We start from the raw sequence: 26,693 nt of genomic DNA on the forward strand, positions 1-26,693 counted from the left end.
TTGTGCCATCTTCCTGTTGTAGTGCACATCTGATACACTTGTTTTGGCCACACTGCTGCATACACAGCTGTTGAAGCCAGCTTGGGAAGTTCAAAATGAGCCTTTTGATAGTTTCAATTATGTTGCAATCATCCTCTTTTCTCTAATCTGTAATCTCAGCTGCATGCTGATTAATTGCCATTTGCAAGTCTCTCATGCCTTCTGCCCTTTTGGCTGCTTGCTGACTATCATCCGTGGCTGCTGTCTCCTACGCTCCTCTTCCTCCACCTCCTTCTCCTCCTCCTCCTCCCTTTCTTCTCCCCCCCACAACCGTTTTTTAAAGTTTGTCCGCACGGTTTTCTGTTGTAGCGTCACCGTCATTTTTCTTCATAGTGTTTGAATCTTTTCACGGTCTTGCTCCCGGAGTATATAATCCGCTCACTACATGTGTTCTGGCACGACCCACAGACGCTCTGATTCAATTTTATACCACACCTAAATACCAGCTCAAAGAACTCCTGCAGCCTGAAGCTCTTAAACAACCTCTCTGAAAGTCGGAGGCCTGTGGAAACCATGTGTCGCAAGACGTCTGTAGTGATTTCCTTCTCAATGGAGCTCATGGTGACGCAGATAATTCAATTAGCAGAAACGGAGATGTCAAGCGGCTCTATAGGTTTGAGCAGCCCACTGACATGTACACACACTAACTGGAACGAGTCGGACCATTTGTTGACAGTACGTGCTGTACAGTACAGTAGGCTTTATATAAGGCCGTCACACACTAAGTCTGTCTTTGTTGCATAACAGCACTGTGGGACGGAAGATGTTGCAGGAGAGGATGAATGAACACAAATCTTAGATTGACCCATGAGAGTCCAATACCTATATGTGGCTTTTCTGCTTTGAGTCGTTGTGAAATGCCGTTGTGTTTTTAATAAACTGACCACAAATTGGGCAGCTGTGGCTCAGAGTCCTCCTGTCCGCATGTCGAAAGTGTCCTTTGGCAAGATCCGGAACGCCAAACTTCTCCTGAAGGCTGAGCCATCGGCGTGTGAATGTGCGTGAATGTATATTTAGATTAGATCCTGATAGGCAGGGTTGGCACCTTGCACGGCAGCCCCCTGCCATCAGTGTATGAGTGGGTGTTTGTTTACATGTAAAGCACTCTGAGTGACCTGGAAGACTTGAAAGGCACTATAAAAAAAAGTCCATTTACGTTACTGGTAATCTTAGCGGTTACTTTTCTCGCCAGAAAAAAAATGTAAATGTTAATAAAGCGTCATATTAACAGCTTTTAGCCTCTCGGCACCCAGATGCAATGCATTGTGGGGCAGTTGATTGATTTATTCATACATGGTATGTATAGTATGAATAGCACAGAACTATATGATTTCAAACCCAGCCATACTGCAGGTTGACGAGCTGATGAGCAGCAGGTGAGTATAACGAGCAGAGCCAGGAGACCACGCCCCCACACCAGCACACGCAGACAAAACATAAACACAGTTAGAGAGGGGGGGGGGCACCGGGAAGAGGAACCTGAAGGAAACTGAACAGATCCCTGACCACATCCCTGCAACTTGCTGCTCGTCCGCCATGCAGCGAGGACGTCCAGTGCAGTAGCACGTTTTCTCTGTGTGCGGAAGAACCAAAATAAATCTGTGTATCAGACTCTCTGAACTTTCTAGTAAGGTGAGAAAACAACCACACCGCCATCATCTCTTAAAAAAAAGTAGCCTGATGGAACCCAGAACCCTCTCTCACCGCCTCACATGACGTCAGGGCTGCATAACTTTGCGGCACTCTGGTCGCTTCGTAAAAAAGGAACATAATTCATGTTGACACACAATGCCCCACAACCCCTCGCTGAAACCGCTCCATGACAGTCAGTGGTGTTGATTCATTCCCCTGTCAAAAGAGATCAATGCCCTGCTCATTAGACTTCTTTAAATGGGTGTTCTGAATGTGTTAATGCTATAATAATAAAGATGTAATGGCGGTTTTATTGAGGTGCGATCAGGGTGGGGTAAAACATTAATTAATGCATTTCAAATATTTCATAAAAATAGTACAAGATGTGTTCGATTTATGTTATCTGGCAAACCCAATGTTCCTTTTTGGGCTTATTAACCAGGACGGCATTATTAATCAAAGTGTAGCCCTGGTTTTATAGAGCTGCTGTAAATGTGTACGGAATTTTTTATATAAAAGAGAAATGGAGAGATAGCAGGTGTATGAGACATTGAGGTCGACAAACTCCCACTGATGAGAGTGAATGGGAGGTGTTAATGTTGGGATTTACTAAAGCGGCATAAAAGCAGCCAAATGGTGAGGGAAATATAAAGCAGGCCGGCCAAGGAGAAACGTAATCGCTGCGAGGCCGAGGGAGGAACACTCGTGTATAATTTTTGCTGCGCACCACATTTAACTGGTGAAGCGGCTCAATCCTTAATCACACAGTTTTAGCTTTCTGTTTGACAAAAATAAAAAAAAAAAGATGTGTGGTTTCTCTGTCTCTCTTTTTGTCCCAGATTCTGATCGGGGAAGTGACCAGTTTCTTTGTGAAGTCAGAGGGAGCTCAGGAGAAGACCATAGTGACCGCCGACTGCTGTTATTTCAACCCTCTCCTCCGCAGGATTGTACGTTTTCTGGGTCAGTTATAGTGCTAAAGATCAGAGGTTCTGCAGCTTGGACTGAATAGAGCCTCTGTGCTCTGGGACCGAGGCTCATTTAGACTTGCACCAGCACTCCTACAGAGCGAGAGAGAGAGAGAGAGAGAGAGAGAGCTTGTCCTTCTTAGGTCTCCTGTGGACTAATTTTCCCTCTCTTCATGTTCTGCTGATGATCTTTTTCATCATCTCTGTAGCCTGTATTTATCTAAATTATGAATCTTAGTGCTGGACCATAGATATAAAACAAGAAAGCAAAGGCCAGGTCTGTCTGGCATTTCACTCCCACACAGTTAGAAGTCAGCATAAGCATTTAATCCACATTTAAGTGCTTGTTTCTCACCAGTCTCATTGACTCACTTATTTTGTGTTTACATACACACAACCCTCTCTCTTTTCCCACTGCGTCTCTTTTTTTCCCGTTACACAGGTGTCTACTCCTTCGGGCTCTTCACCACCACCATCTTTGCCAATGCCGGTCAAGTGGTGACCGGAAACCAGACGCCGCACTTCCTGTCCGCCTGCAGGCCAAACTACACGGCTCTGGGCTGCCAGTCTCCGGTGCACTACATCGCCGAGCGCCGGGCCTGCACAGGAAATCCGTACCTGGTGGCGTCCGCCCGCAAGTCCTTCCCCTCCAAAGACGCGGCGCTCAGCTTTTACTCAGCCATCTACACGGTGGTAGGGAAATTTTAGGGGGGGGTGCAATGGGTTGATGGGAGACCCACCGGGGGCTGTGACCAAGGGGTTTATTAATGGTTGATGAATCGTTTACTGGTGCTTTATAGATCAGCTAGGAGGAGGGAGAGAGAATAACTTTACAACACACCTTAAATAAAGGCACCAAACACATTTTGTACTTAGCAAATTACCCTTTGCTAAGCCCCGCCCCTCAATTGCAGACTGGCCAATCACAGCGTACGCTTCTCTCTGAAATACCTTTTTCCAAAAAATTCATTATTAATTCAGCCAGTGCGGTAAAGAAAAGGACTACACACTTTCTTACATTTGACACACACGTTCAAGAATTTCTTTCAATCTTTGGAAAAACATAGCTGAAATTGGCAACACACAAATACACATACATGCACACACACACACACACATGAAAACACAAACATGGTGTTTATGGCGCTTTCTTTTGTACTCCATGGAACCCTTCAGCTGCTCTGAAATCACTGCGGAGTGCGGCCTCTTGTGGCTCATTCAAGCTTTTCACCCTTGTGAATTGTCTCAGCCGGCTGACTGAAGACTTGTTCACGGTGCATCTCAACATGAACAAATAACATGGCGTTTTGATTTCATTTGAAATATATCTCTGTCCTCCAGATGTACGTGACCCTGGTGTTCCGGACCAAAGGGACCCGCCTGACTAAGCCCACCTTGTGCCTGGTGCTGCTGTCTCTGGCCGTGCTGGTGGGGGTGGTGAGGGTGACTGAACACAGAAACCACTGGAATGATGTCCTGGCTGGGTTTGTCACCGGAGGGGCCATCGCTGCCTTCCTGGTGAGAGGGAGGGAGATATGGGGAAGGGAGGGTGGAGGAAGAGATGGATGGAATTTCACAGATCAAAAACAAATTGGGTTGCGATGTTTTTTTTAAAATGAGGTTCCCCAGAAAAAAGTTCGGGAAACACTTTGATGGACTCAAACACTGTCACACCTATGAAAGTGAATGGACTGATCTGAGTCTTTATCATGGTACTTTCAAATAGCGTAATGTGGACTTGGGACCTCTTGGCCTAAATCAATTTTCTGCAAAAGTTAACTTTAAAGATCAAAGTGCCCCCTGTGGTTCATCCCTATCTTCCTCCCCTATGCCTCCTACAATATGTCATTATTTTTGTCTCCCTCTCATACTGGAAGTGTCCTCTTCAGTAATGTTCGGGTGCCACTTTCACGCACCAGAAAATCCTCCCTCTTCTGAGTGCAATGGAGCGGATCTCTGTCCTCCCCTTTACCGTATAACTCTTTTCTTTGCTCTCCCTCAGGTGTCATGTGTGATCAACAATTTCAAGCAGACCCAAATAGCAATGCCGACTTCTCCGCCTCCACATCGTCCAGAGCCCGCGATCGGGCTTCCTCTCCTCAGCCTGCCCCGCGTGGAGAGTCCACTCGAAAAGTTAAGTGGCCTCCAGGTAAGGGGTGGGGGAGAACATCATGGAAAAAACATTGATCAAATAGCTGAAATTAATCTAAAGCCGCACAAAGTGTCCATGATCATATTTTTGACTGAAAAGTGTCATTTGGTGAGCAAATACTTGTTAGCCGTGTTAGCGGCATGGCTATGGGGAATGTCATGCGGTCAGTCCACCCCTTTGGTCCCAAATGAAATATCAACAGAAATAGAATGTATGTAAACTAGAATGCACATTGAGCTGTTTTCAGTGGTCATATTACCAAAAGAAAGTAAAGTGGTACCGTTAAGTGCTGACACCGCTCGCCAGGAAGAGGGCGGACTAGTTAGCTGTCGCGGGCTGCTCGGCTCATTTTCTGTAATCAGTGTAGCATTAAAGCACGGTGGAATTAGCAAGCTAGCTCACTAGCGCACTGCTAACCTATAAGCTATGTCGCTAATAGCCGAACAAAGTTGTCGCTCATCTGGCGATGCGCTTTCCTACGCTGTGACAAGAGCATGTGGATGAAGCATTAAGTTGCTACATTTTACTGATTTACTCCGGCTCTCTACGCTTCGAAACATTACTCAACCGCTCGTTTTAGTCGTTACTGCAAAACTTTACCTAAATGAGTCGGCATCTCGCTATAAGTTGGTTTATTTAAACAGAGGTTAGCCCCATACAAGGGTTGAATCGGCAACATTATAGTATACACATGAAAATGGCCGCCGCTCTGACCACCCAGCTGCGTTGATTTGAACAGGAATGTCCGCTCTGCTCCTATTCTATTAGACACTCTCCCCAGAAGATGAATTTTGTTTATGCCCAAATACCTTTTAAAAAGCATATCATTCCCATCAGGTACCGCTGTGCTTTGAATTTAGTGATGCATATGTTAGCATGTTAACGTGATAAACTAAACATGTTGGCCTGTGCCTACAGCCTCACAGAGCCGCTAGCATAGACCTCGTTTTTTTTAAATGTGTGTCAGGGTGTCTTCACTGATAATCTTGGTTGTTTCATGGGTGTGGATTTATGTTAACTTCCCACAGGTTTTGAAATGTTTTATACTCTTTGCTCCCCCCCCCCCCCCCTCTATCTCTCCTAATCTTCTCTCTGTCCTCTTCCCTCCTGTTAGGCTCCAGGGCTACCGTATTCTGAGATCACATGACCATCAGCCAATCCCGTCCCCCACCCCTCCCGATGTGCTCCTCCCCTCACGGCGTTGCCTCACCAGCGCAGTCTAGACCTGCCCACTGAATGCCCCCCGCCCTGCCCCGCCCACCCCGTAGGACGACACCCTCTCAGACGAGTCAAATCCACGCAGGTCTGAAAGGTCCAACAATCACAGGAGGCAGAACAGCACACACGTGCACGTGGCGTGCATGGCTGAAACCTGTCATCCGCTAAGGACCAGTAGGAGAGGATACGTGTCCTTCTGTCCTGTCCTGTCCTGTTTGTCCTCCATGATGGCCTCCTTTTTTCCTTCAGGTGATAAAAGACCCAGTGAAAGAACCCGCCAAAGCCAGAGCTGTTGAAGCAATACTGTGTCCCTATTTCCTTGTCCTGTTTTCCACAAAGACCCACAACAGAGACTCTAAAGACTGTTGGCTGGTGATGACTTGATGAAACACTTGATCAAATCAAAGTAATTCAGCGAAGCTGAGGGTTCGGGCATCTAAGAAAATTCCAATCGCCGGTGGATCGTCCTCAACAGACCATTTTGCAACACTCAGGACAATACAATGGGGACAAAAAGGGACAATATTAGAATCAAAGACCTTTATGTAATCAAAATGCAGGTACTGTCGAGTATTATGGCACAGATTTCTATTTCTGTCCGCAAAACAAACAAGAGACGCAGTCGAAGAGGAAAGCACCTTTGTAAATTATGGCACAGATGAACCTATTTGGTGTTCAGTAAACTGTGTTGTGTCTTATTTGTTTATGGGGGGGGGGGGGGGGGGGGGTTGGGTTTGATCTCTGCTGTACATTGTGTGAAGTGACAGAAGAGAGATTCATATACACTAGGGCTGTGCTTGTGATACCACCATTTGTTTTTGTGGCATCAGTTAATTCATCCCTGAACTAGATTTGCTCATCAGCTCTCCAAATGTCTTTTACTGACTATTCAGGTGTGTGTTTTCTAAAAGCTGTAGGTTCTACGTCCATGCTGTGAAATATTTGGAAGGTTTTATCATTCGACTTACTGCCTGTTCCCATGTGGACTTCTTTGTTGGTGTTAGTTTGCATAAAATGTCCCTGTTTCTTTTTCTTTCTCTACCGGTATCTAAATGTTAATTGCATTAACCCCCTTTGCTTTCCGAAGCGATTGTGTGATAAGAGTAGTTCGGCGTTGGTTGTTGACGCCACTGTTTTATCCGTCCTGTTCAGTTGTTTCCTCACACGGACTTTAGGGAACCAATGGCACAGATCAGTGTGTAACACAGAGGTAGGTACCTCTTGAGTTTTGTATAGTTTTGTACAGTAAATAGGTTTCTTTACACGGTATATACTACATTATCATTATGTTTAAATAGTGTGAACAATGTGAAGCTACCTGAACCTGCCCTGCAGGAACACGAGTCGGGGCCTGGTCTGAAGCAGGAATGTATCGCGGTGGAGGAGAAATCGAACAGCATGCGCTCGCTGTGTTTGGCTCACAACTTGCTTTGGATCTGCTCCGTTCAAAAGGACACCGCAGGGCAGGTTATTGTAGTAGGAGAGTACGCGATGGGTTATATAAAGACATTTTATCAAGCGTGCGTGCGTGTACGTGCGCGTGCTTATTGAGATTTGTGTGTATGTTTATAATGAGTACATTGTATGGCAGCAAAACTGTTAATTTGGCAATCTTTTTTTCTTCAGTTAAACCGTCAAAAGTAGCTGCTATAATTACACATTTGTGCTTGTGTGTAACTGCAGGCCTTCAAAGGACCCCTGCCAAGGCGTCCCTAACAATGCCTGTTAAAGCAGAAGGTGCTCATTATAGCTCGGAGATTACTTAAAGAACAACTTTTCAGTCTGGATTTTTTTTTGTAAACAACTGAAGGGGTGGAGAACACTGTAACTGTCCAAAATGATGTTATTTTCATGTTACAAATGTTTTCGTTTTGTATTTATTTACCAAAATAAATTGCAATTACCACACATCGCTGCCTGCGTTGCATTTTTCTCACTTGATTTGTTGTAATATCTCGCACTCGTCAGTCAGGATATATCTGCTGTTCTACCAGTTCCATTTGTCTAATGCTTTTACTTCAAATCATGAGCCATGACCACTGTACGTGAAAGTATTAAGAGACATTTTGGTGGATATCAGCTTGCATTAAAAGGAAAAGCACAGGTGTTACTAATAACGTTAACGATCTGTTCTATAGTATCACAGCAAGTCACTCCGGTGTGAAGCACAGCATTCATTTTATTGTTTGCACCAAAATAGACTGGAATTGTCTATCTAGCAAATTCTTCTTTTCTTTTTTTTTAAATCAACGATTTTTAATATCGAGGATTTATAGAATTAAAAAATGTAACTTATATTAAAGGAAAGGAAGTCATTAAAATATCGAAGAGAGCATCAGAGTTGTCTGCTGGCTCATGAGCTACTGTATCATGGGGTTGCTATGTAACAACAACAACAAACTGTCCCATGATTTATTGTAATGAGGATAAAACAGCATCTACTCGTGGACTGTTACAGAGCTCAAGAGGTCTGGTCCATGCTTCAAGGCCTTGGCCTAGTTTTCCATGTTAATTAATTATAATTCTGTTATGTACATTATGGTCTGTTAGATAAGAAACGACAAAAATCGTTTTCAACTCATTGTCAGCGTTACATGTTTTAAACTGGAAAACTAGATCATGGTATGTGATCAGACTGTTATAGACAGCGGTGTGGTTATAAAACACACTCAGTGACCTCAGAAGGAGAAAAACTCTAGATATAAACCAGATCCTCCTTTTTTGTATCTGTAATGTTTTTTTGTGTATTATGCATGTATATGTATACATTTTGTATGTATTTATGAACTGTAAACCTGTTTTAAACTTAATATAGCTTTTTTCTGGGAAAAAAGCGTGGTTGACGTTCACTTCACTGACTAACGACTCGCGTGGGTAATGACTAAGGTGACAAAAATGTCAATATTACTTTTAGTTTCGTACGGGACACGAACAGCGGTCTCCCGTTCCTATGTTTGTTTGACCCACACCTACTTATATTCATTTGCAGTAAGTTCAATGATGGGGATGTCAAAACAATTAAAAGCCTAAACATGGCAGGAGACAGTGGATTTACTGCAGCTCGGTTCAAAACGTTGTGTCAGTAAGGTGATACGGACACCAGGTGGCAGTGTTCACCACGTCAACCTGAGGACCGGAGTGTTTTATTTTTATTCACCAGCTTTAATATTTATGAAATTAAACAGCACTTTGGGAATGTAAATATATGCTAAAACAGAAAAGAGGATTTAAAAATGTTTTCCACACGAGACCTGGCCCACATTAGGCATCAGTCATCAAGCTAATAAATGTAATGTAATGGCACAATTACTTTGAAATGTAGACAGAGGCCCTCTCTCTCTCTCTCTCTCTCTCTCTCTCTCTCTCTCTCTCTCTTCCTCTCTCTCTCTCTCTCTCTCTCTCTCTTCCTCTCTCTCTCTCTCTCTCTCTCTCTAAATTGCCCCAGTCTCTCCCCGCCCCCTCTTTGTGTTCCTTTGAGTTTGTGTTTGTCAGTCTTGTTAACGACAAGGCACACACACACACACACACACACACACACACACACACACACACACACACACACACACACACACACACACGCACACGCACACGCACACAAACAGAGAACTCTCTGCACTCTCTCGACAACATTATCTTTTCCGGAAATTGCTTCTCAAGCACAGCCGGAGCCCCATTAGAAAAGAAGAGCTCTACGCTGTAACCTTTTTAAAAAGCCATTAGTGATGCACCTGCTTCTCTCTCACTCTCTCTCGCTCTCTCTCTCTCTCTCTCTCTGTTCCCATTTGTATGTACTATTTGTCTCTCTTGTTAACACACACACACACACACACACAGTTCCTCCATCCTGATTGCCAGCTTCCCAGTTCCCAATCCTACAAACTGACCACTGAGCAGCAACAAGCATCCTTCCACTCTATTTAGAGTATGAATCACTGACATTTTAAAAGTTATGCGTCAGAGTGCGAAACCTCTAAATTACATGATTTACGTGACTTATTCTAATGGCTTGTGACTGTTGAATCAATATTTTGGACGTGAGTAATTCCCTCTCAACGCTACACACAGGGAAAACGCGATATTTCATAAAATGTCAGTGCAGTGAAGAGGCCGGGGTTTACTCCAGCAGAGATGAATGAGACATGATTCATGCAATGTTTGCCTAAATTTGAGCATACTGTACAAATGAGCTTTTAATTATGAATGCTGCTCCCACTTATAGTGATTTAGTGTTTTCGTGATAGTTTTCTGATACCTTACAAAGTCATTCGTCTGAGACACAAGTGATTTTGTATTTTACTTACTTTAAGAGCTGCCAATCCGAAATGAATGAGAGTGACACGATATGCTGACATGTAGATGGCATAAACGTGTATTTCAGCACATGGTACATACTTTTCTTTTAAGACAAAAATATATGTGTGGTATAACATTAAATATATTAAAGGGGAACTCCACCGATTTAAAAACTCAAAGTCTGTTCACAGCTCTACAAGCAGGCGGCAACCTCCGGTTCTGAAAAGTGAAGTCCAATAGCCAGCAGGGGGCGGCTCCCCTGGTTGTTAAAAGAAGTCTGGTTGTATAGAAGTCTATGAGAAAATGACCCTAATTCTTACTTGATTTATTCCCTCAGTAAACATTGTAAACATGAGTTTTTGGTCTCAAACGGTAGTTTGAAGTCTTCTTTGTCCCATTTAGAGTAAAATAGACCATAGAGCTGAGAATGCTTTAGGGGCGTGACTACCTTGTGATCAACAGGCCGTGACCACGGTGTTGTCTGGTCTGGGAGTTGTCTGTGTTTATGTCTTTAGACAACTTTAACCCTTTCACAGTGGGCTTTAGTTATTAGTTCAGTTAATAAACAAATTCAGCATTTGGTTGTACTCCACCCTCTCGTGTCACTGCTGGTTGTAGTAAAACAAGATGGCGAAGGCCAACAACCAAGATGGCGACTGCCAACAGCTTAGATGGCGGTGACCAAAAAAATCGAAATGGCGACAGCCAAAAGTTAAGATAGCGATGGCCAAATACCGAGATGGGGACGACCAACAACCAAGATGGCGATGACTAAAAGCCAAGATGGCCATGGTGTCGTCCAAAAACTAAGATGCAGAGCCCAAGACTTCAAAACGGAAGTCCACACACTAGCATAAGCATAACCTGAATTTGTAACCGAACTGACGACGGTCGAGTTGCATTATGGGTAATGTAGGCACCAGGTTTCAACAAGGAGGTAGATTACATTTATTTTCAAAACTGTCCATCATGAGCCTGACAATATGTTAGGAGACCAATAAAATAAAGAAATGATTGTGTGTATGAGTATGTGTGTGTGTGTGTTTGCTGGGGTGCAAGTGAGTGAGTGTGTGTGTGTGTGTGTGTGTGTGTGTGTGTGTGTGTGTGTACCTGTGATTTATTTCCTGTGATGAGCTGAACTTTGCTCCCTGACTCAGTGTCTGTCTGTTTGGCGTAATGTTCCTGACCCCGAGGTCACACACTGTCTAGGGCTGAACCACTGTGTGGGGGTGTGTGTGTGTGTGTGTGTGTGTGTGTGTGTGTGGCGGGGGGGGGGGGGGAGAAAGGAAGAAATACAAGGAGAAATAAAAGGAGTGAGTGTAAGTGAGTATGTGAACTGAGGGAGATAAAAAGTGCATGGATGAGCGTGGTTTATCGCATCCCAAAACAAACCAGCAGCCCCTGAGTAATAAAAACGTACTATCTGTCATAGTAAATTACAAATATTGGTCTTCGCCTTGCTGCAGTCTCCTGATTATGCTCAATGGTCTGCCTCTGACAATTATGAAGCCATTAACGCTGTGTGTGTGTGTGTGTGTGTGTGTGTGTGTGTGTGAGTGTGTGTGTGTCTGTGTGAGGGAGAGAGAAAAGACTCTATGGCTGCTTGTTTGAGGAAATATGCTGCTGTTTTTCTAAGGCCTTGAAGGCTCCAGTGCCTTCCAGCTTCAGCCTTGTGGGCTCTGAAGACATTTAATTGACATGTTTGCTCCGTCTGCTGTTCTGTTTCGGACGTCTTTGACCAGAGTAAAGAGAGCGAAGAGAGGAAGAAGAGAAGACATGGGAGGGGAAATAAAGATAAGTTATAGAAAAGACAAAAGACAATTTAGCTCTAACGTGCATCATTACTGAAGCACTCAGCACACACACACACACACACACATTTGGGGTTTTAGGGGCAGCTCCTTTACAGGCCACTAGATGAGGAGAGGATTATAAGAGGCCTTAATGCCAATCCCATCCAGCATGTCTGCTAAGGAAGACCATCAACCGGATGCAGGAGTCCTAGGAGACAGGATTAGGAGTGAAAACACACACACGCACACACACACACGGGCTATAGAAACCTCTGTTAAGACCCTGCAGGGAACATCATTCAGGACATGCAAACCAAGTCCCATTTCAGTCTATTATGATTCCAGCACTAATGACTAACAGAGTGGTGGCTTTGTCTCACACGATGCTCCTCTCTTTCTGCATCTAATACACCTCAGTGCTTATTTGTTATTTGTTTATATTTTTGGCGGACAGCTGTTGGTTTCAAGTGCATGCAGCATTAGATTCCACTTCTTGGACAAAATAATAGAAACAATAATTCCACTCTATACACTATTGCATTGCTTTACATTGTATGCATGTTTTGCTATTCTGTCTAAATAGTGTACAATGAAACAATCCCACAGCACTACAAACTGTGACTTCAAAAGAGACCATGGAGTTGAATCAATATTTTACATTATAAGCCTAAAAAATGGCAGCAGATTTAATTATTTATTGCACATGATTGCTTTGATTTTAGAGGTTTGTCCATCCCCATTAATATGAATATTATAGAGAGACTGTATGAGTCACAAAACACGCAATATAACATGAGTCAACATATAATAATCTTATGATGTCACCCTATGGGGACATAATAGAACAGGTCCAATTGACCCTTCTCTAAGCCCCGCCCCCCACTGTCAGAGCTACCATAGAGCCCACACTGTCACTAACTGCACTCCTTTTGGAAAAACCTAAAAAGCGATTTCATAGAGAAGCGTGAAGGGTCTACAATATGCGTTTGAACGATATATCCAGGATGTCAAACTGTTTCAGCTGCAAAAACACAATAAAAAGATAAAGATAGAAGCTAAAGCTAGAGATCACATGATCCACACATCATAGAGATTGAGACAGAGAACAATGAAATGAAGGAACAACACTGTTCCTGTAAAGCCAAGTAGGTCTTTGTTCACTGTTACTGTCATTAAAGCAGCATGTGTAAACATTCAGTATACCCTCAGTAGATAGCGTAGTATAGAAGAGCTAACGCTAGTTAACGATGCGCTAACGCACTCTGCTAATGCTAGCTCCACAGGTTTTTATTGTAGAAACGTAACATGCATGAGAGTCTATGGAGTAGAGCCGGATAGTTGTCGGACCCCGGTGGGAAGATGCTGCGCCATGATTGGCCATTCTGCGTTCGAAGGCGGGACTTAGCAAAAGGGTCAATTACCTGGGCGAAACACCCTACGGGTCACACTTGAAGCGGACAGTATAAACAAGCATACGGATTTTGTCTCAAAGCCCCCATCTGACACGATTCTCCCTGTAGGCTTCAGTTTCAGTTGTATTTGATTTTTTACTGCGGCCTACCGGAGCTCCATGATGGACCCGTTGAGGTCCCCGCACCCCAGATTGGGAACCACTGCTCTATAGGGCATGCTCTTCGGCGCCAGGGTTGCATGGAGGCATGGCCACGAGTAAAAAAAAAAAAAGAGAGAACGAGGAGGAGTAGGAGGAGAGGTGAGGGGTGGCAGCTGAGTTGCATGGGATGCTGCTGCTGCTGCTGCTGCATAGGCTCCATCGCTCCATCGCTCCATCCCTCCCTCGGAGAGAATGGGAAAAAAAACAAGGAGTGGTTATGTGATTCCACACAAGCAAGAGGAGAAGAGCACAGGAGAGAAAGGACTAGCGGGGGAGGGAGGAGGAGTTGGGGGGGGGGGGGGGGGGGGGGCGTTTCCCTGCACAGCATCGCCTATTCTCACACTTCAGCATGGATACAATGTGTGGCATTATGGAGCGTCTTCTTCGAGGGGAAGCTGACATAAAGGTGGACGTGGCGGTAAGTTGAATATGTAATTGTCTTTACTGCTGCTACTTACCATGAAAAAAAGCGTCAGTTTCACATGCGCGGCGTCGGTCGGGGGTCCCGTCACTTTACACTGTCCGTCCTGATATTTAGAGATATTTATATTCATTCAAGTGAGGGGAAAACAGGACTTGTCGATGGGAGCCAGCGCGTGGAGCTATACGTGCACGGCGCGGGATTAACGCCCCATCAATTCCTCATCGGGCACGCTTTACGATCTGACAAGCAAACAGGTCGGTCCCATCAGCATCACTCCCAACTAAAGTTCCCATCGAATCACTTGACGAGCATTTGCACCCGCACGCAGCTGAACCAGCGGCGTGGCAGCTCCTCTCTTTTTTTGTAGCCTGTTAATTGATAAAGACAAATGTGGTTTCGAATCTCCTCCACGCTCCCTGCAAAGGGTTAAAGATTAAATTCCCCACTCTGGAACTGGGTTCTCCTTGTCAGTGGGAGCGGATGTATTTACAAACAAAGAAAGCTTAATATCCAAGCCTGTCACGTAGAAGACAGGTGCTGGGCTATCTGCAATTGTACAGTGTGTGTGTGTGTGTGTGTGTGTGTGTGTGTGTGTGTGTGTGTGTGTGTGTGTGTGTGTGTGTGTGTGTGTGTGTGGTTGTGTGGTTATCTGGGCTAGTAGGCCAACTGGAGCCGATGCGTTCAGGCCCATGCAAAATTAAGAAAACCAAAGTGTTACTGTTAAATTTGTCACTGAAACTTTGTCAGAGAGGGTCTTATTCTGCACTCTCCGGGCTGAATTCGTTGCCGCATGCCTTCACCGAGTCATTTAATTTTATTTCATTTCTTTTTTGTCTGGGTAGTGACTATTAGACTCCACAGTGTAGCCAAAGTGACTGGAAAGATTCGCCGTTGCAGGCGTAAGCATAAACATCCTCATAACAGCGCCTTCGGTTCCAAGCAATTAAGCAGTAATGTGCAAAGCGGCAGCCCAGCGTCCGTCTCCGTCTCCATCTCAAGTCTTCAGCCTCCGGCGCAATGCCACTTGCGAGTGTGCATCCCGTCTGAAACGCCAGGTACATTAAAGGATTGGTACGTCTGTTGTGTCAGACATTAATATCAAAACGCAGACTGATTGTCTTTCATTAGGGGCCCCTCCGGCTGGAGCCAGTTCACTTTTTCAATCAAGTCAACGCAGCAAATGCAAACCAGATGTCTTTCGCCCATGAAAATAAAGTTGCCATCCAGTCTGCACATATTGGGCATCGCATGTATCGTGGATGCAGGGTCAGTTTACATGAATTGAAAGGGTCATGCAGGGCCTGGGCCGTGCATTCAAAAGTGTTTCAAACACACACACACATTGCAGCTTAAAAAAAAAAACCTACACTGAAGCGTGTCTTCAAATTAGACGGAGACACTCCAGTGACAGCGGGCAGACAACCACACCGGTGGTCGAGGAGGGCAGCGGCAAAGCGTGTATTTTTACACCAGATCTCTGACACCTATACATGCGCCTCTTCACAGCTCATGGTGAGAACAGAAGAACGTCCACTTGAGTTGTCATCATCATTCCGCAGCCCCAGACATGGACAGTTGGAGATGGAGGATGGAGGATGGAGGAGAAAGAAGAGAGAGAGAGAGAGAGAGAGAGAGAGAGAGAGAGAGAGAGAGAGAGAGAGAGAGGATAGAGAAGTGTAATGAGGGAGACGAGTGGACCTTTGGACGTGAGTTTTTTGGCACTTCCCTTACAGGAGACAGTGGGTTAGGAGAGTAGCACAGGTGTGAGTGAGGCGAGAGGGAGTGTCAGTGGCAAATGGGTCTTCTTTTTGTTTTTGTGACCGGGAGTGTCGGGTTTGATAGGAGAAGGGTTACACACACGAGCTGATCTGAGGACAAGGGAAGCAATGAGGGAGAGGGGGGGTGAGAGGGTGAACACGAGGGCGAGAGCGGGTGAGACCACCGAGGGATCACCGTGATGAGAGAGAGGTGGGGGTGAGAGGAAGTGAGGAGAAAAGAGAGAGAGAGAGAGAGAGAGAGACAGTCAAGTCATGCGTGTGGGGGGGGGGGGGGGGGGGGGGAGCTGTCTGTGGTGCTGATGCAACTCCCCCACTTTCCACAAAGACTCTCCTCCCCTCTTGTTCCCTCCTCCTCCCGCTGTTGATTGACAACAACTGTGTCCCTAATTGGCAAGTGTGGATGAGGAAGAGTCGGGCTTATCCTCAATGGGACAGACCGGGGAAAAGAGAAAGAGTGCGCTGGGGAGGGGAGGGTGAGGGGGGGGGGGGGGGGGCATACAAGAGGAGCCTTACCAACAATCAGTGAGTGAGGAGAGGCGAGAAGAAGAAGAAGATGGGGGGGGGAGAAAAAAAAAAGAAAGGAATTGAAAATGGAATGAAGAAGGACATGAGGTGAGGAGGAGGGGCTGGAGGTGAAGGGCTGAACATCTGTTTGGTAATCCGTCTCTCCCCTCGGCGCCAGTGTGACACACACTGACACCTATTTGATAATTGGTGAGCCTGCCCCTCTCCCTCGGCGCTCGGCTAAATGGTTGCTTGATACCGGCGGAGAGCAAAGGAATAGCTGTCGGCGGTGCGGTCTGTTTACTCGGTGCAGCTCGTGTAGCGCGCTGCCTGTGTAGCTGAAGCTTATACAGTCTGGTATAGTAAGTCTCAACAATGAGCTCGACAGCGTGCGTGACACGTGTATTATGACTCCCCCCCCCCCCCAGCACTGCCGCTGCTTTGTTACTCAAGGATAAATACCGTCTCTTTTGTGTCTCTTATCCCTTTAGGTGCTGCCCTCAAAAAGATTTGCCTCCACGCACAGACCTCCTCCCTCCACAGCTGCGATCTCACTCAAGAGTGTAGGAGCTGAGGGGATGCACACAGAAGAAGGAGAAGACCAAAACAAACAAACAGGAGGAATGAGCTCTGGGAGGAGAGAGAGAGAGAGAGGAGGCGGAGTGGAGGATTGTGGGCCTCTTTGCTCCGGTCTCGACCACGGGTATTCTTGGGTTGATAATACAGATGTGGATGTTATTGCTTGAGAATACGCGTAGTCGAGTGGAGGCTTTGTCATCTACAGTGGACCCAAAATCAGAGCTCCATTGGGTATACGGTGTACCACGGCATGAGACCAGGCAGACACGTGTTAATGTGTACAGCCAAGCTGGGCGGGTGACACAGTCATGGGGCGGTTATTAATTAGCACCCAGAGGTGACTTTTTATGGGCTTTATTTTGTTCAATCAGAAAAAAAATCTGTTTTAATAGAACGCAATCAGGGCTATAGCCAAATCTAATCCAGCTGCTGAAGAGATTTTATTTGTTTTATTAACGTGCTGGGTTTATCAACCATGTCAGTCTCTTACACCTGTGGAGGAAATGAGTTGGTTTCGCCGGCCAGGCTCAGCCCTCACCTCTGCAGAGATCCTGCTGCGGAGGACTCGCACCGTGCCACTGAGCTAAACCCCCCCACGGGCATTAGTTTCGGAGAGCTTAACACCAAAGTCCCCAGACTCGGGCGTTAATTCCAAACCCTCTTGATTACATTACCCTTGTCAGTCAGTCGTGCTTACAAGTGAGCCCATAATCTTATCAGCTGATGAGTGTCTCTCACAGCCCGTCACACCCAAAAAAAAAGAAATGCAATTGGCTCCTCGGACGCCAACGGGATGGTACATTGCAGCGTGTGCACAAACCGCCCATCCCATCCCGCCGCGCTGCGCTCTACTATTTTTGACTCCCCGGCTCGTGCCGTAGAAATGTGTGAGAGTGTGATGCCTGTAGCGGCAACAGGAGACAGTAACACATGAGGACATGTCAAGACTCGCACCCTCGGCTGACATCTCAGCATTCAGGCTCAGCTGACTGGCTGTCATGATGGAGACACACACACACACACACACACACATAAATTGCATGAGGGGTTCACATGAACTACATGCCAGAGGGGAAATTATGGGATTGATGGATTTTATGAAAACAAGCATACAGACAGATTCCCCCCCCCCCCCCCCCCCCATATGTATACACACACTCCGCAGCTGGGTTCACCGGGTCCAGTGTGCCAGTGGGGAAATAAGCGATTGATTGATTTTATGGGTAACTATTTTTAGTCAGAGTGATGGATGTTTATGTCTTTTATTGATCAAGTCGAGGTGTGGGTCTGGGGCGTTCTTGGATGCCGGGGCGTGCACTGATTAATCAGGTGTTGGAATAAAACATCCCGGTTTACATTTGTGGGCGCATTAGCATTATTTCGAAAGTATTATAAATTAGAAAATCAACATTTCATTGCAAATTCAGCAATATATTAGCATCCGTTTGCAAATGTGCCCATGATGAATTGTACTCTTCTCATGCACCACTCCATGATTTCTTACTACTGCGTAAGCAAATCGCTTATTTATTAGCACGGTGTGTAATTATAATTTATACAGATTTTCACACTGACGTTGTGTAAACTTGTTGATCTGGCAAAGCCGTTTCTGTGGTTTTGTGTGTATTTCTGTGTGTGTGTGTGTGTGTGTGTGTGTGTGTGTGTGTGCTTCTAAGCAACAAAATGACTATTGTGAGCACAGCTCCAGGTGCCTAGCAACCGAAATCCCTCTGTTTCCCTGGCAACCGTTGCCTCGCACCCACTCTGTGGGTGATTGGCAGCCTTGACAACGGAGACGGCAGTGACACTTGACCTCGCGTGCTGAATGGGAGAGAGAGAGAAAGCGGGAGCGAGGAGCGGTTGGGGGGAGAGGGGGAGGGAGGCAGTGGGAGGGAGTGGGAGGGGACGCTCGGGGAGACAGAGGAGACACTAAGTGATAATCATTCCCCATTGTGATCCTCCTCCAGCGGGTTTCATAAGGCCTCGTCAATACCCCCCTCCAGCTGCGGCAGTGCACCGCGCGCATGCACAGACACTACCTGGGTGGAGAGGCCAGGCGGGCACTCCACATCTCATCTATTATCACTCAGCCCGGCCTGGTGCACGGCCCCCGCTGCACTGTGTCTTCTTTCATTTGGGATCGGCCTCATCGCGGGGAGGAGCGGATTCCGGACTCCTGAAAAATGTGTCGCGACCACAGATGCCAACGGGAGATCAGAAGCCGCGTGCACCTGAGACATTTTACTTTGGAACTGCCTGGTGTAACCCCTTTCAATTGAGGTGCTGTAAATGTGTTTTGTGTGTGAGTGTGTGTGTGTGTGTGTGGTTCCCCCTTCCATTCACTAGCCGAGGGCATATCATTTTTGTAAGTTTTCTTAAAACCAAAACATTCACGGCTGACTCCACCTGTGAAACACAAACTCAAATAAAAAAAACACACACACCTTTGGAAGTCACCAAGTGTGTTTTCACCTCATTCAATATTTACTAGAAATCAGTGGCGGGCCGTGCATTTTATACCTCGGCCTTCTGTGCTGTCCTACTACACTTGAGCCAGCTCCTAATAAGCTCATTATTACGCCACAGCTATGGTTATTTGTTTCTAGGGGTGTAACAATATACGTATTCGTATTAAACCGTTCGGTACGAGGCTTACGAACCGAACAATACGTTTGAATAATACCAGTGCATTTGGAAAATGCAGAAGCTTAAATTGTGGGAAATATAATGTTTTCGGTGGACTGCGCTCACGTAGGAGACAACAGGCTGTGTGACCTCTGAACCCGGAACAATAACAAAAAACAGCTGAGGCTGCGGCACCGCACGTGTCTTCAGGGAGGCTAGCTTAGCGGGAAACAACAGCCTGAATTCAATTGTCCGGACAATAAACCCGCGCATGACGGGATGCTTCCTAATTAACGGACAATGCATATTGTCCAAATCAATGTAATTAACACAATGACAAGAACAAACTCACAAGGACCAGTCACATATATTTATATGACAACAAAGCAACAAATCAATCCAGCAACACTGCAGCGCTAGAGCACGAGCCATTCATATTATTCATAAAAATGACACGATAGACCAGGCATGGGCAAACTACGGCCCGCGGGCCATATACAGACCGTTGGGCTTTTTAATCCGGCCCGTCAAATATTGGTACAAAATTGTCCCAATTATAGTAAAAACCGCATTCATTTTGCCTTTTTCCTGCAATACCCAGCGTTTCAGTTGGTCCCACTAGATGGCGCACTCCAGACACAATTGACCTTTGCTGAGGTCTATCCCCTCTAGATCACGCCCACACCTGCGTTCACTAATTGATTGGTTCTTAGCAGTCACGACTGTCCTTCCCTGGTTCTTCATACCCCTATCACGTGACCCGTACCCGGAAGCTCACAAACAACAACAACATTGATTACCGATCGGCCACCAGGTTAATTCAACATGGACAACTGATTAAAGGTGTTAATGACCGTGTTGTCTTTACTAGCAGCTGTTGTCCAGTAAAAGTCTGCATTATTATGGAGAAAGCAGCTGTTATTGGAGCGATTAGCAAGCGGCGTGTCCAGCGGCGTTATCAGCGCTACAGAGCGGACGTCTGAAGTCACTGTTAGCGGCTTTAGGGAGGGTGATGGACACAAAACGGAAGACTTTCCTTTCCTTATTAATGCTTATTTTGTTCTGCACATCTATTGTGAAGTTCACAGATAAAATGTAAATGAACAAAACATGAATTGCTCTCCAGAAGGACGGCTACTTCAGACACCAGCAGAACTACGGGTGAGAACAGACAACAACGAAACTGAGGAAATGAGTGAGAGACGTGTGTTGACCACTTTTATGGACCCATTATCTAGTAAACTTTTGTTTAAGTGTTGATTTTAAAGTAAATTTGTGTGTGAGAGAGATATAGAGCAAGACCCAAAGCGCTGTAACTAACATTAAGTCTGAAAAATAAAACGTCTAAAACTTTCCACTAAATGTGTCTGTTTGAGTTCATAGAGGAAGATTTTAGAGAAGATCTTAAGTATCAAACACGACCTTTCATTATTAAAGACTTTATTACTCTGTCGTATTTTGTTTAGCTAAGCAACCAATCTACTTCCTATTTACACGGCACCCACATGCCCAGTGTACGCAAATAGTCACGTGATATTCGTTTTCAGGTGTTTTAGTGTGGACGGAGGTAATTTCTAAAACGATGCTGAAACGCCGTGTGGACAGAGATCTTTTTGTTTTAAAACAAAGTCCAACTCCCTTAAACTGGATGAGTTTTATGCTTCACTAAGCGAAAGTTAAGTTTCTAAACATTAGGAGGATGTCACAGAGGATGCTGGTGTTGTTTGGCTCTACCTACGTGAGCAGATGTTCAGCGTGATGAACATCAACAAATCACGTCACAGATCCCAGTTAACTGATGAACACCTCAGATCTGTCCTGAGAATTGCCACAACCAAACTGACACCAAACGTTGATGCACTGGCCAAAAAGGGTGAGCAACAACACTGTTCCCGCTGAAATTAAATGTAAGTTTTCTTTACTTCTTTTTAGGTAATGGCTTTTACTTGTAATTTATATTAGTTCACACAAACTCTCCATCCATCTGCTACTGACCCGGCCCGTCTGTCAAATTGTAAAACTCAATGTGGCCCCTGAGCCAAAAAGTTTGCCCACCCCTACGATAGACAAATGAACACAGTAGAAAAGCTACTGCAGATGTAAAAACAACAAAAGCAGTTGACTTACCAAAGCTGCCTTCACTTAAAGACAAAGTCCATCCTCCTTTCTTTGTTAACAAGAGTTTGTACAGAACATCGGTGCGGGTCAGTTCCAGCCAGAGTCCTCCTGCAAACGTGTTCGTTGAGTTGTAAATCCACTCAGGTCTCTCCAAAAGTTTTCAAAAGCACGTAGCTTGTGCGTGTCCTGTCGTGTAGCTGCCTTGGTTAGCATAGCGTAGCTCCAAACACCAAGAGCTCAGTTGCCAATGAAACGCATTCTTAGCCATAAAATGTCCAACGCTTCTCCGCCGCTGTCAGCCAGAAATACCGTTCGTACAAATCCTTTTCCATGCTGGGTCTGGGCTGCTAGCTGTGGGGTTGATCGACCCTTTGATACGATGTCCAGTTTTTCTGGAAATGTTCCAGAAATCTGTTTCTCCTCCTTCAGCCATTGAGTGTTAAACAGCTAGGTACAAAAAAAAGAATCTACACCAAGCAAAACGCAAAAAATGTCATAACTTCTCTTACATATGTTTCAACCTGAACTCTTAGTAAATACTAAGACCTGCTAGCTAGCTTTCTGTTTGACAAAAGTCACGCTGGCCCACTGACCAATCACGGCGCACGTTAATGCAGACGTACTTAGCAGGCTACCTCGGTGCCACTGGCACGTCAAAGAATACGCCCAACATGTCAAACTAAAGATCTGATTGGTTGAAGACTATGACAATCAACAATATCGTCCCGATTTACTTAAACTGCAAAGACTACCTAGCGGGCATCGGGCGTCTCTCCTTACATAGAGAAATAGGGGCTAAATCTGATTGGATAAAAGCTCTCCTTAACACAAGCTGCACTGGAAGCAGAGCAACAGAGGAAGACAGGAGCTATGCAATGAGAAAATAAGCTAATGGGAAAAAAAATAATACATGTAGTGTATTTGTGAAAAATGATTAAATTATAAAATAGCTATAACTTGGTGATTCTGTTTAGGCCAGCAGAGAAGGTGTAGCTGGCCCTGATGGCCCACCACTGCTAGAAATGATATAATACTCAACACAGGGTCATTTAAGGTGCTTATCATCTACGGACACTGACAAAATAATTAGTGGATGTGATTTTAAAGCAGTGTAATTTAACCTCAACTGTAATTCTGAAGTTGTCCCTCCATTTGTCACCAGCTGGTGGTGCTCAGTGCTGTACAGGATGTTTATGTCAATATCATCACTCAGTCCTTTCCCATTCAACCATTAAAAAAAGACTTGCATTCAACTAAATCAAATCAAGGTCAAACCACATCTTCGTCACAAAAAGAAAGGAATGAAATCCAGAGTGTGTGAGTAACAAATCTACTCTGAAAGTGGCATTAAAAAGCAGTACATTAAGTTCATTATACAATACAATGAAAACCAATAGAGGCGTACTGGTATCAAGTCTTATTGCTTCTTTATTTCCAAGACCACACTTATCAAGTGTATTACATTTTATTGAAAAGCAGCCTGCTTTTCAATACTATTGGCTGCTGCATAGGAAAATAAACAGTCATTATCAAAGTTTGATTTCAGGATAAGATTACACTATTCTGTAAATATGCGCTTCATAATAAAGATCATTTTATTTTGTGATTTTTTTTTTTATTTGAAAATGTAAGCCCAAAACATACAATCAAATGAAAAACTGAATGATTCAAGAACAATTCAAAACCTTTGGTTTTAGCAGCTAAGCGTAAATCTCACACATTCCCGTTCCTCGAACCAGTGGAATGACCCAATGTTGTGACACAAATGTCTTTATGAGGATGAGGACGACTGTGGACACGACCAGTAACATCACGCCTGAACTGTCAGAGTGTATGATGAGATCCACACAGGTCTCTCTCTTGTAGTGCTACCTGAAAAGATTTAACTCTCTACTGATTTCACATTAAAATGCCAAGATAGGAGCCCTTTCACTTACGTTACAGGTCGCTTATTAAAAATAATACAAAAAAATTAACAATATCTATCGGTTAAAAGAAAAGTAAGCAGAACCTTCCAGAATAATACTATTTAAAAATAGGATTTTTGAGACACAAACAAAAAAAAATGATATTGAAAATAGAAAGCCCCGCTCAATGTGTGAAGACAAATCCGGTCACGTCGCAAATATCAAAACCGAAATTGTGTCGTGTCGCTACTTGGTGCAGGTCACACAAACTAACTCTGTAAGTGATCATATGGAAACCTCTGAACAATTAAAAGTTTCCTAAATGTCCTCTGACTGGCTGGATCCTATTGGGCCACGTCCTCATCCTCTTCAAGTTCCTCTAAGTCATCCAGCTCCACGGGGGCTACTGATTGGCTGATTCACAGGCATCTATCCAATCGCTGTACACGTCGACTGGCTCCGACAGATCTGAGGAGCAACGGGTTAAGGCCTCAAAGGGTTTTGTTGCTGAAGAGTAAGAGTCTGTGCAGGATGATCAGTACTTTACAGAGCAATGCATATGTTATTATATTGTCAAATAAGTGTGCAACATCAGTCACATGACAACAGGTGGTTGTATATGGAGGGGAGACCATAACCAGCCCCCAAACTAATCGTAGAGGTGTGAGAGGAGGAGGTCTCCTAAGTCACGTTGGGCCCCTTTGTGGGATCCGGTTGAAAGTGCAAATACATTTAGTTTAAATACTATTATTAGAAAAAAAACGTTCACACTAAGAGCTACTAAAATAATTATTATATTTCTGTCATTATTTGTGGCTTCATCTAAAATCCATGCATGAATAGGGATACAGGTAATGGGGGTCTGGAACTCCTCCAAGCAGACCGTGCATGATATGATTCCAGTATTTCTGGTTCTCTCCCTGTTGAGGGGAAAAAAAGTTTGGTAACAATCACCTTTATAAATCAACGAATCAAACTTGAAGCAGTCCGGCGTTTGGTGTCACTTTACGTACATTTTGACGTCACATGACTTCTCGTGATTGCAGAACGGACAGGTGAACTGAGAGTCTAGATCTCCCGTCATCTTCTTCTTCGGAGGGGGCTTTCTCTTTGACTTGCGGCGACCCATTGCACCCAGTGAGTCGAGTCTGTGTGGGAAAGAGATACAAACAAGCAGCTTCAATAAGTAGAACACGTGCGACGGTTGAATAGCACCAAAGATACAATCCCAAAGACAACAGAGAGACAACTCTCGACTAGAAAACATCTCCAGCTGCTGCTCCGTATTATTAGCAACTAAAGTTAGCAGGCTGTCGTTAGCATGTTTGTTTTTGGTCTCCTGCAACGTTACAACACAATCGCCTCGCGATAAAAAAAAAAAAAGGCGAGTTAAACGAACTCCGGTAAGAGAGCATCTTTTGTTGTGCCTCAAGTAGCCGTAGCGATTAAACTTGATCGTGATTGTTTAATGTTATCCAGTAAAAGCTTAATCTTGTTTACCTTTGCTTTCAGAAAACACACGTTGCGGTGAGGTGGAAGAGGCTTCCTCAAAGACCCGGCACCGGCAACTGTGTTTCAGGTTAAGTGATTGGCGGAGAGCATGTCCTTCACGGTCAGTCATTGGCTCTCTGGCGTGTCGGTTATGTTGATTGGCAGATGCCAACACCGGAAGTTAGCATCCCACTGCTTCCCTTGGCATAAATAACAATGGGATTTTACCATTGGATTTTGGATTTTCGCAGAAATTAAACTCGGTGGCAAACTCACGTGCATGATACTTAGACGTTTTGTTCAGCAAGATAATATTTACAGATTAACACCAATGTAATGCATTTTGAAACGTGAACGCAATCGGCAGTAGTAAAAAGCTAACGTTAGGCTATCAATGAACTACACCACGGTCGCATGAGCGCGAGTGTGCACAACGAGCGGACTGGTCGCCGCGATGACGTTTAGTAGTCTCATTTAGCCACTTATTAGCAACCGCCCCTTTTATGACACGTACAAGCTTTAAAAAAACACGAGAGGGATATTCACTGCCGTTTTTTATCTCGTAGAAAAACCACAGACTTTAATTTCGGGCATCTAACATCTAACTATCTTCAAAAACCTATTGACTTCGAGACGAGGGAACCGGAAGTGCAAAAAAGCGAACTCGTTTAATATCCACAACAGTTGTCCTAAACGGTACTAAGTTCTGCAGCACTCTATTCCCACGTGGTGGCGACAGAAGCTAGCTCTCAGGTCTGGTGTGTTGTCTAAAATACTCCCGTTATGTGTTTTGACATGCCCTGCGAAGTTAAGTAAATATTAAGTTGTTTAACTCCTAATACATCTTGGCAGTTAGCGTGGTTTAAATGGTTTTACTTCGTGGTGTGTCTTCTCTCCTCAGTATTTGGTATGATGACTTATAAACCACCATCACCCTGTAATCAGGGTCACTGAAGAGCGAGAAAACACTGGTTCCACCGGGTTAGTTAAGCCAAAACTGCTTAATTTTGGATGCATAATCAGCTGGTTCAACCAATTTAGTGAGCTGTTTTGCTTAATTATTAACTCAAGCAACGTTACTGTACTTGAGTGCAATTTTGAGGTACTTTTAATGAGTATTTCAGTGAGCCCAGTGAGTACTTTTACTTTGATTCTTCTAAGTATATCTTGCTGTTAATAAGCAAGATATTTTTTTAACAGATCAGTATTGCCAAGACATGAGCAGAGTTATGAGTGCTTCTTCCACCACTAATTGAGAACCGTGAAAGAAAGCGAACACCTCATTTTGAACTTTTCAGGAACAAGTCAGGATGCAAAATGTGAAAGAAAATGAATCATAAGTTGGTAAATAATTAAATTCACCATTTATAAAATGTGTGTAATTATGTTCAGTAGGTGTGTAATTTGTCAGACATGATTGTAACAACATTCATATAGGTTTCATGCAGAGTTATAGATATTCTGTATTTGACATAAGATTATATTCATCGACTGATCTGCTGATTGTTTTGCTTTATTGTTTCCGTCTCTAAAATGTCAGAAAATACTGATAAATTACGACCT

At 44.5% G+C, this 26,693-nt stretch overlaps 2 protein-coding genes across 3 annotated transcripts in view; one reads left to right on the forward strand and one right to left on the reverse strand.

Moving 5' to 3' along the window:
* Window positions 1-6,640, forward strand: part of plppr2b (phospholipid phosphatase related 2b) — a 42,858-nt gene extending 36,218 nt beyond the window's left edge. Inside the window, exons 4-8 of one of the 2 annotated variants that reach the window (XM_079159046.1) lie at window positions 2,511-2,631; window positions 3,079-3,329; window positions 3,978-4,154; window positions 4,639-4,785; window positions 5,903-6,640. In XM_079159046.1, coding sequence (XP_079015172.1) covers window positions 2,511-2,631; window positions 3,079-3,329; window positions 3,978-4,154; window positions 4,639-4,785; window positions 5,903-5,935 — 729 coding nt within the window. In that variant the 3' untranslated portion in view covers window positions 5,936-6,640. The remainder of the gene's footprint in view (window positions 1-2,510; window positions 2,632-3,078; window positions 3,330-3,977; window positions 4,155-4,638; window positions 4,786-5,902) is intronic. The other variant, XM_079159045.1, reaches the window with a different exon arrangement.
* A 16,508-nt stretch (window positions 6,641-23,148) lies between these two features.
* Window positions 23,149-25,197, reverse strand: LOC306696072 (transcription elongation factor 1 homolog). The gene is made up of 4 exons (XM_079159570.1): window positions 25,140-25,197; window positions 24,653-24,787; window positions 24,489-24,559; window positions 23,149-24,107 (listed from the first exon to the last, which is right to left on the reverse strand). Exons 2-4 carry the CDS (start codon window positions 24,766-24,768, stop codon window positions 24,043-24,045), a joined length of 252 nt encoding a protein of 83 aa, XP_079015696.1. The 5' UTR covers window positions 24,769-24,787; window positions 25,140-25,197; the 3' UTR covers window positions 23,149-24,042.
* Window positions 25,198-26,693: the final 1,496 nt, after the last annotated feature.

This window comes from Pholis gunnellus (genome assembly GCF_910591455.1).
Source record: "Pholis gunnellus genome assembly, chromosome: 5".
Classification (NCBI taxonomy): Eukaryota; Metazoa; Chordata; class Actinopteri; order Perciformes; family Pholidae; genus Pholis; species Pholis gunnellus.

Bases quoted from the DNA above. Each gene is read 5' to 3' on its own strand.
- LOC306696072 (XM_079159570.1), bottom strand. From the start codon at position 24,768: ATGGGTCGCCGCAAGTCAAAGAGAAAGCCCCCTCCGAAGAAGAAGATG. The intron at 24,560-24,652 runs GTACGTAAAGTG...TCCCCTCAACAG, and splicing joins AAGTCATGTGACGTCAAAAT to GGAGAGAACCAGAAATACTG. The intron at 24,108-24,488 runs GTATCCCTATTC...GTTGCTCCTCAG, and splicing joins GTTCCAGACCCCCATTACCT to ATCTGTCGGAGCCAGTCGAC.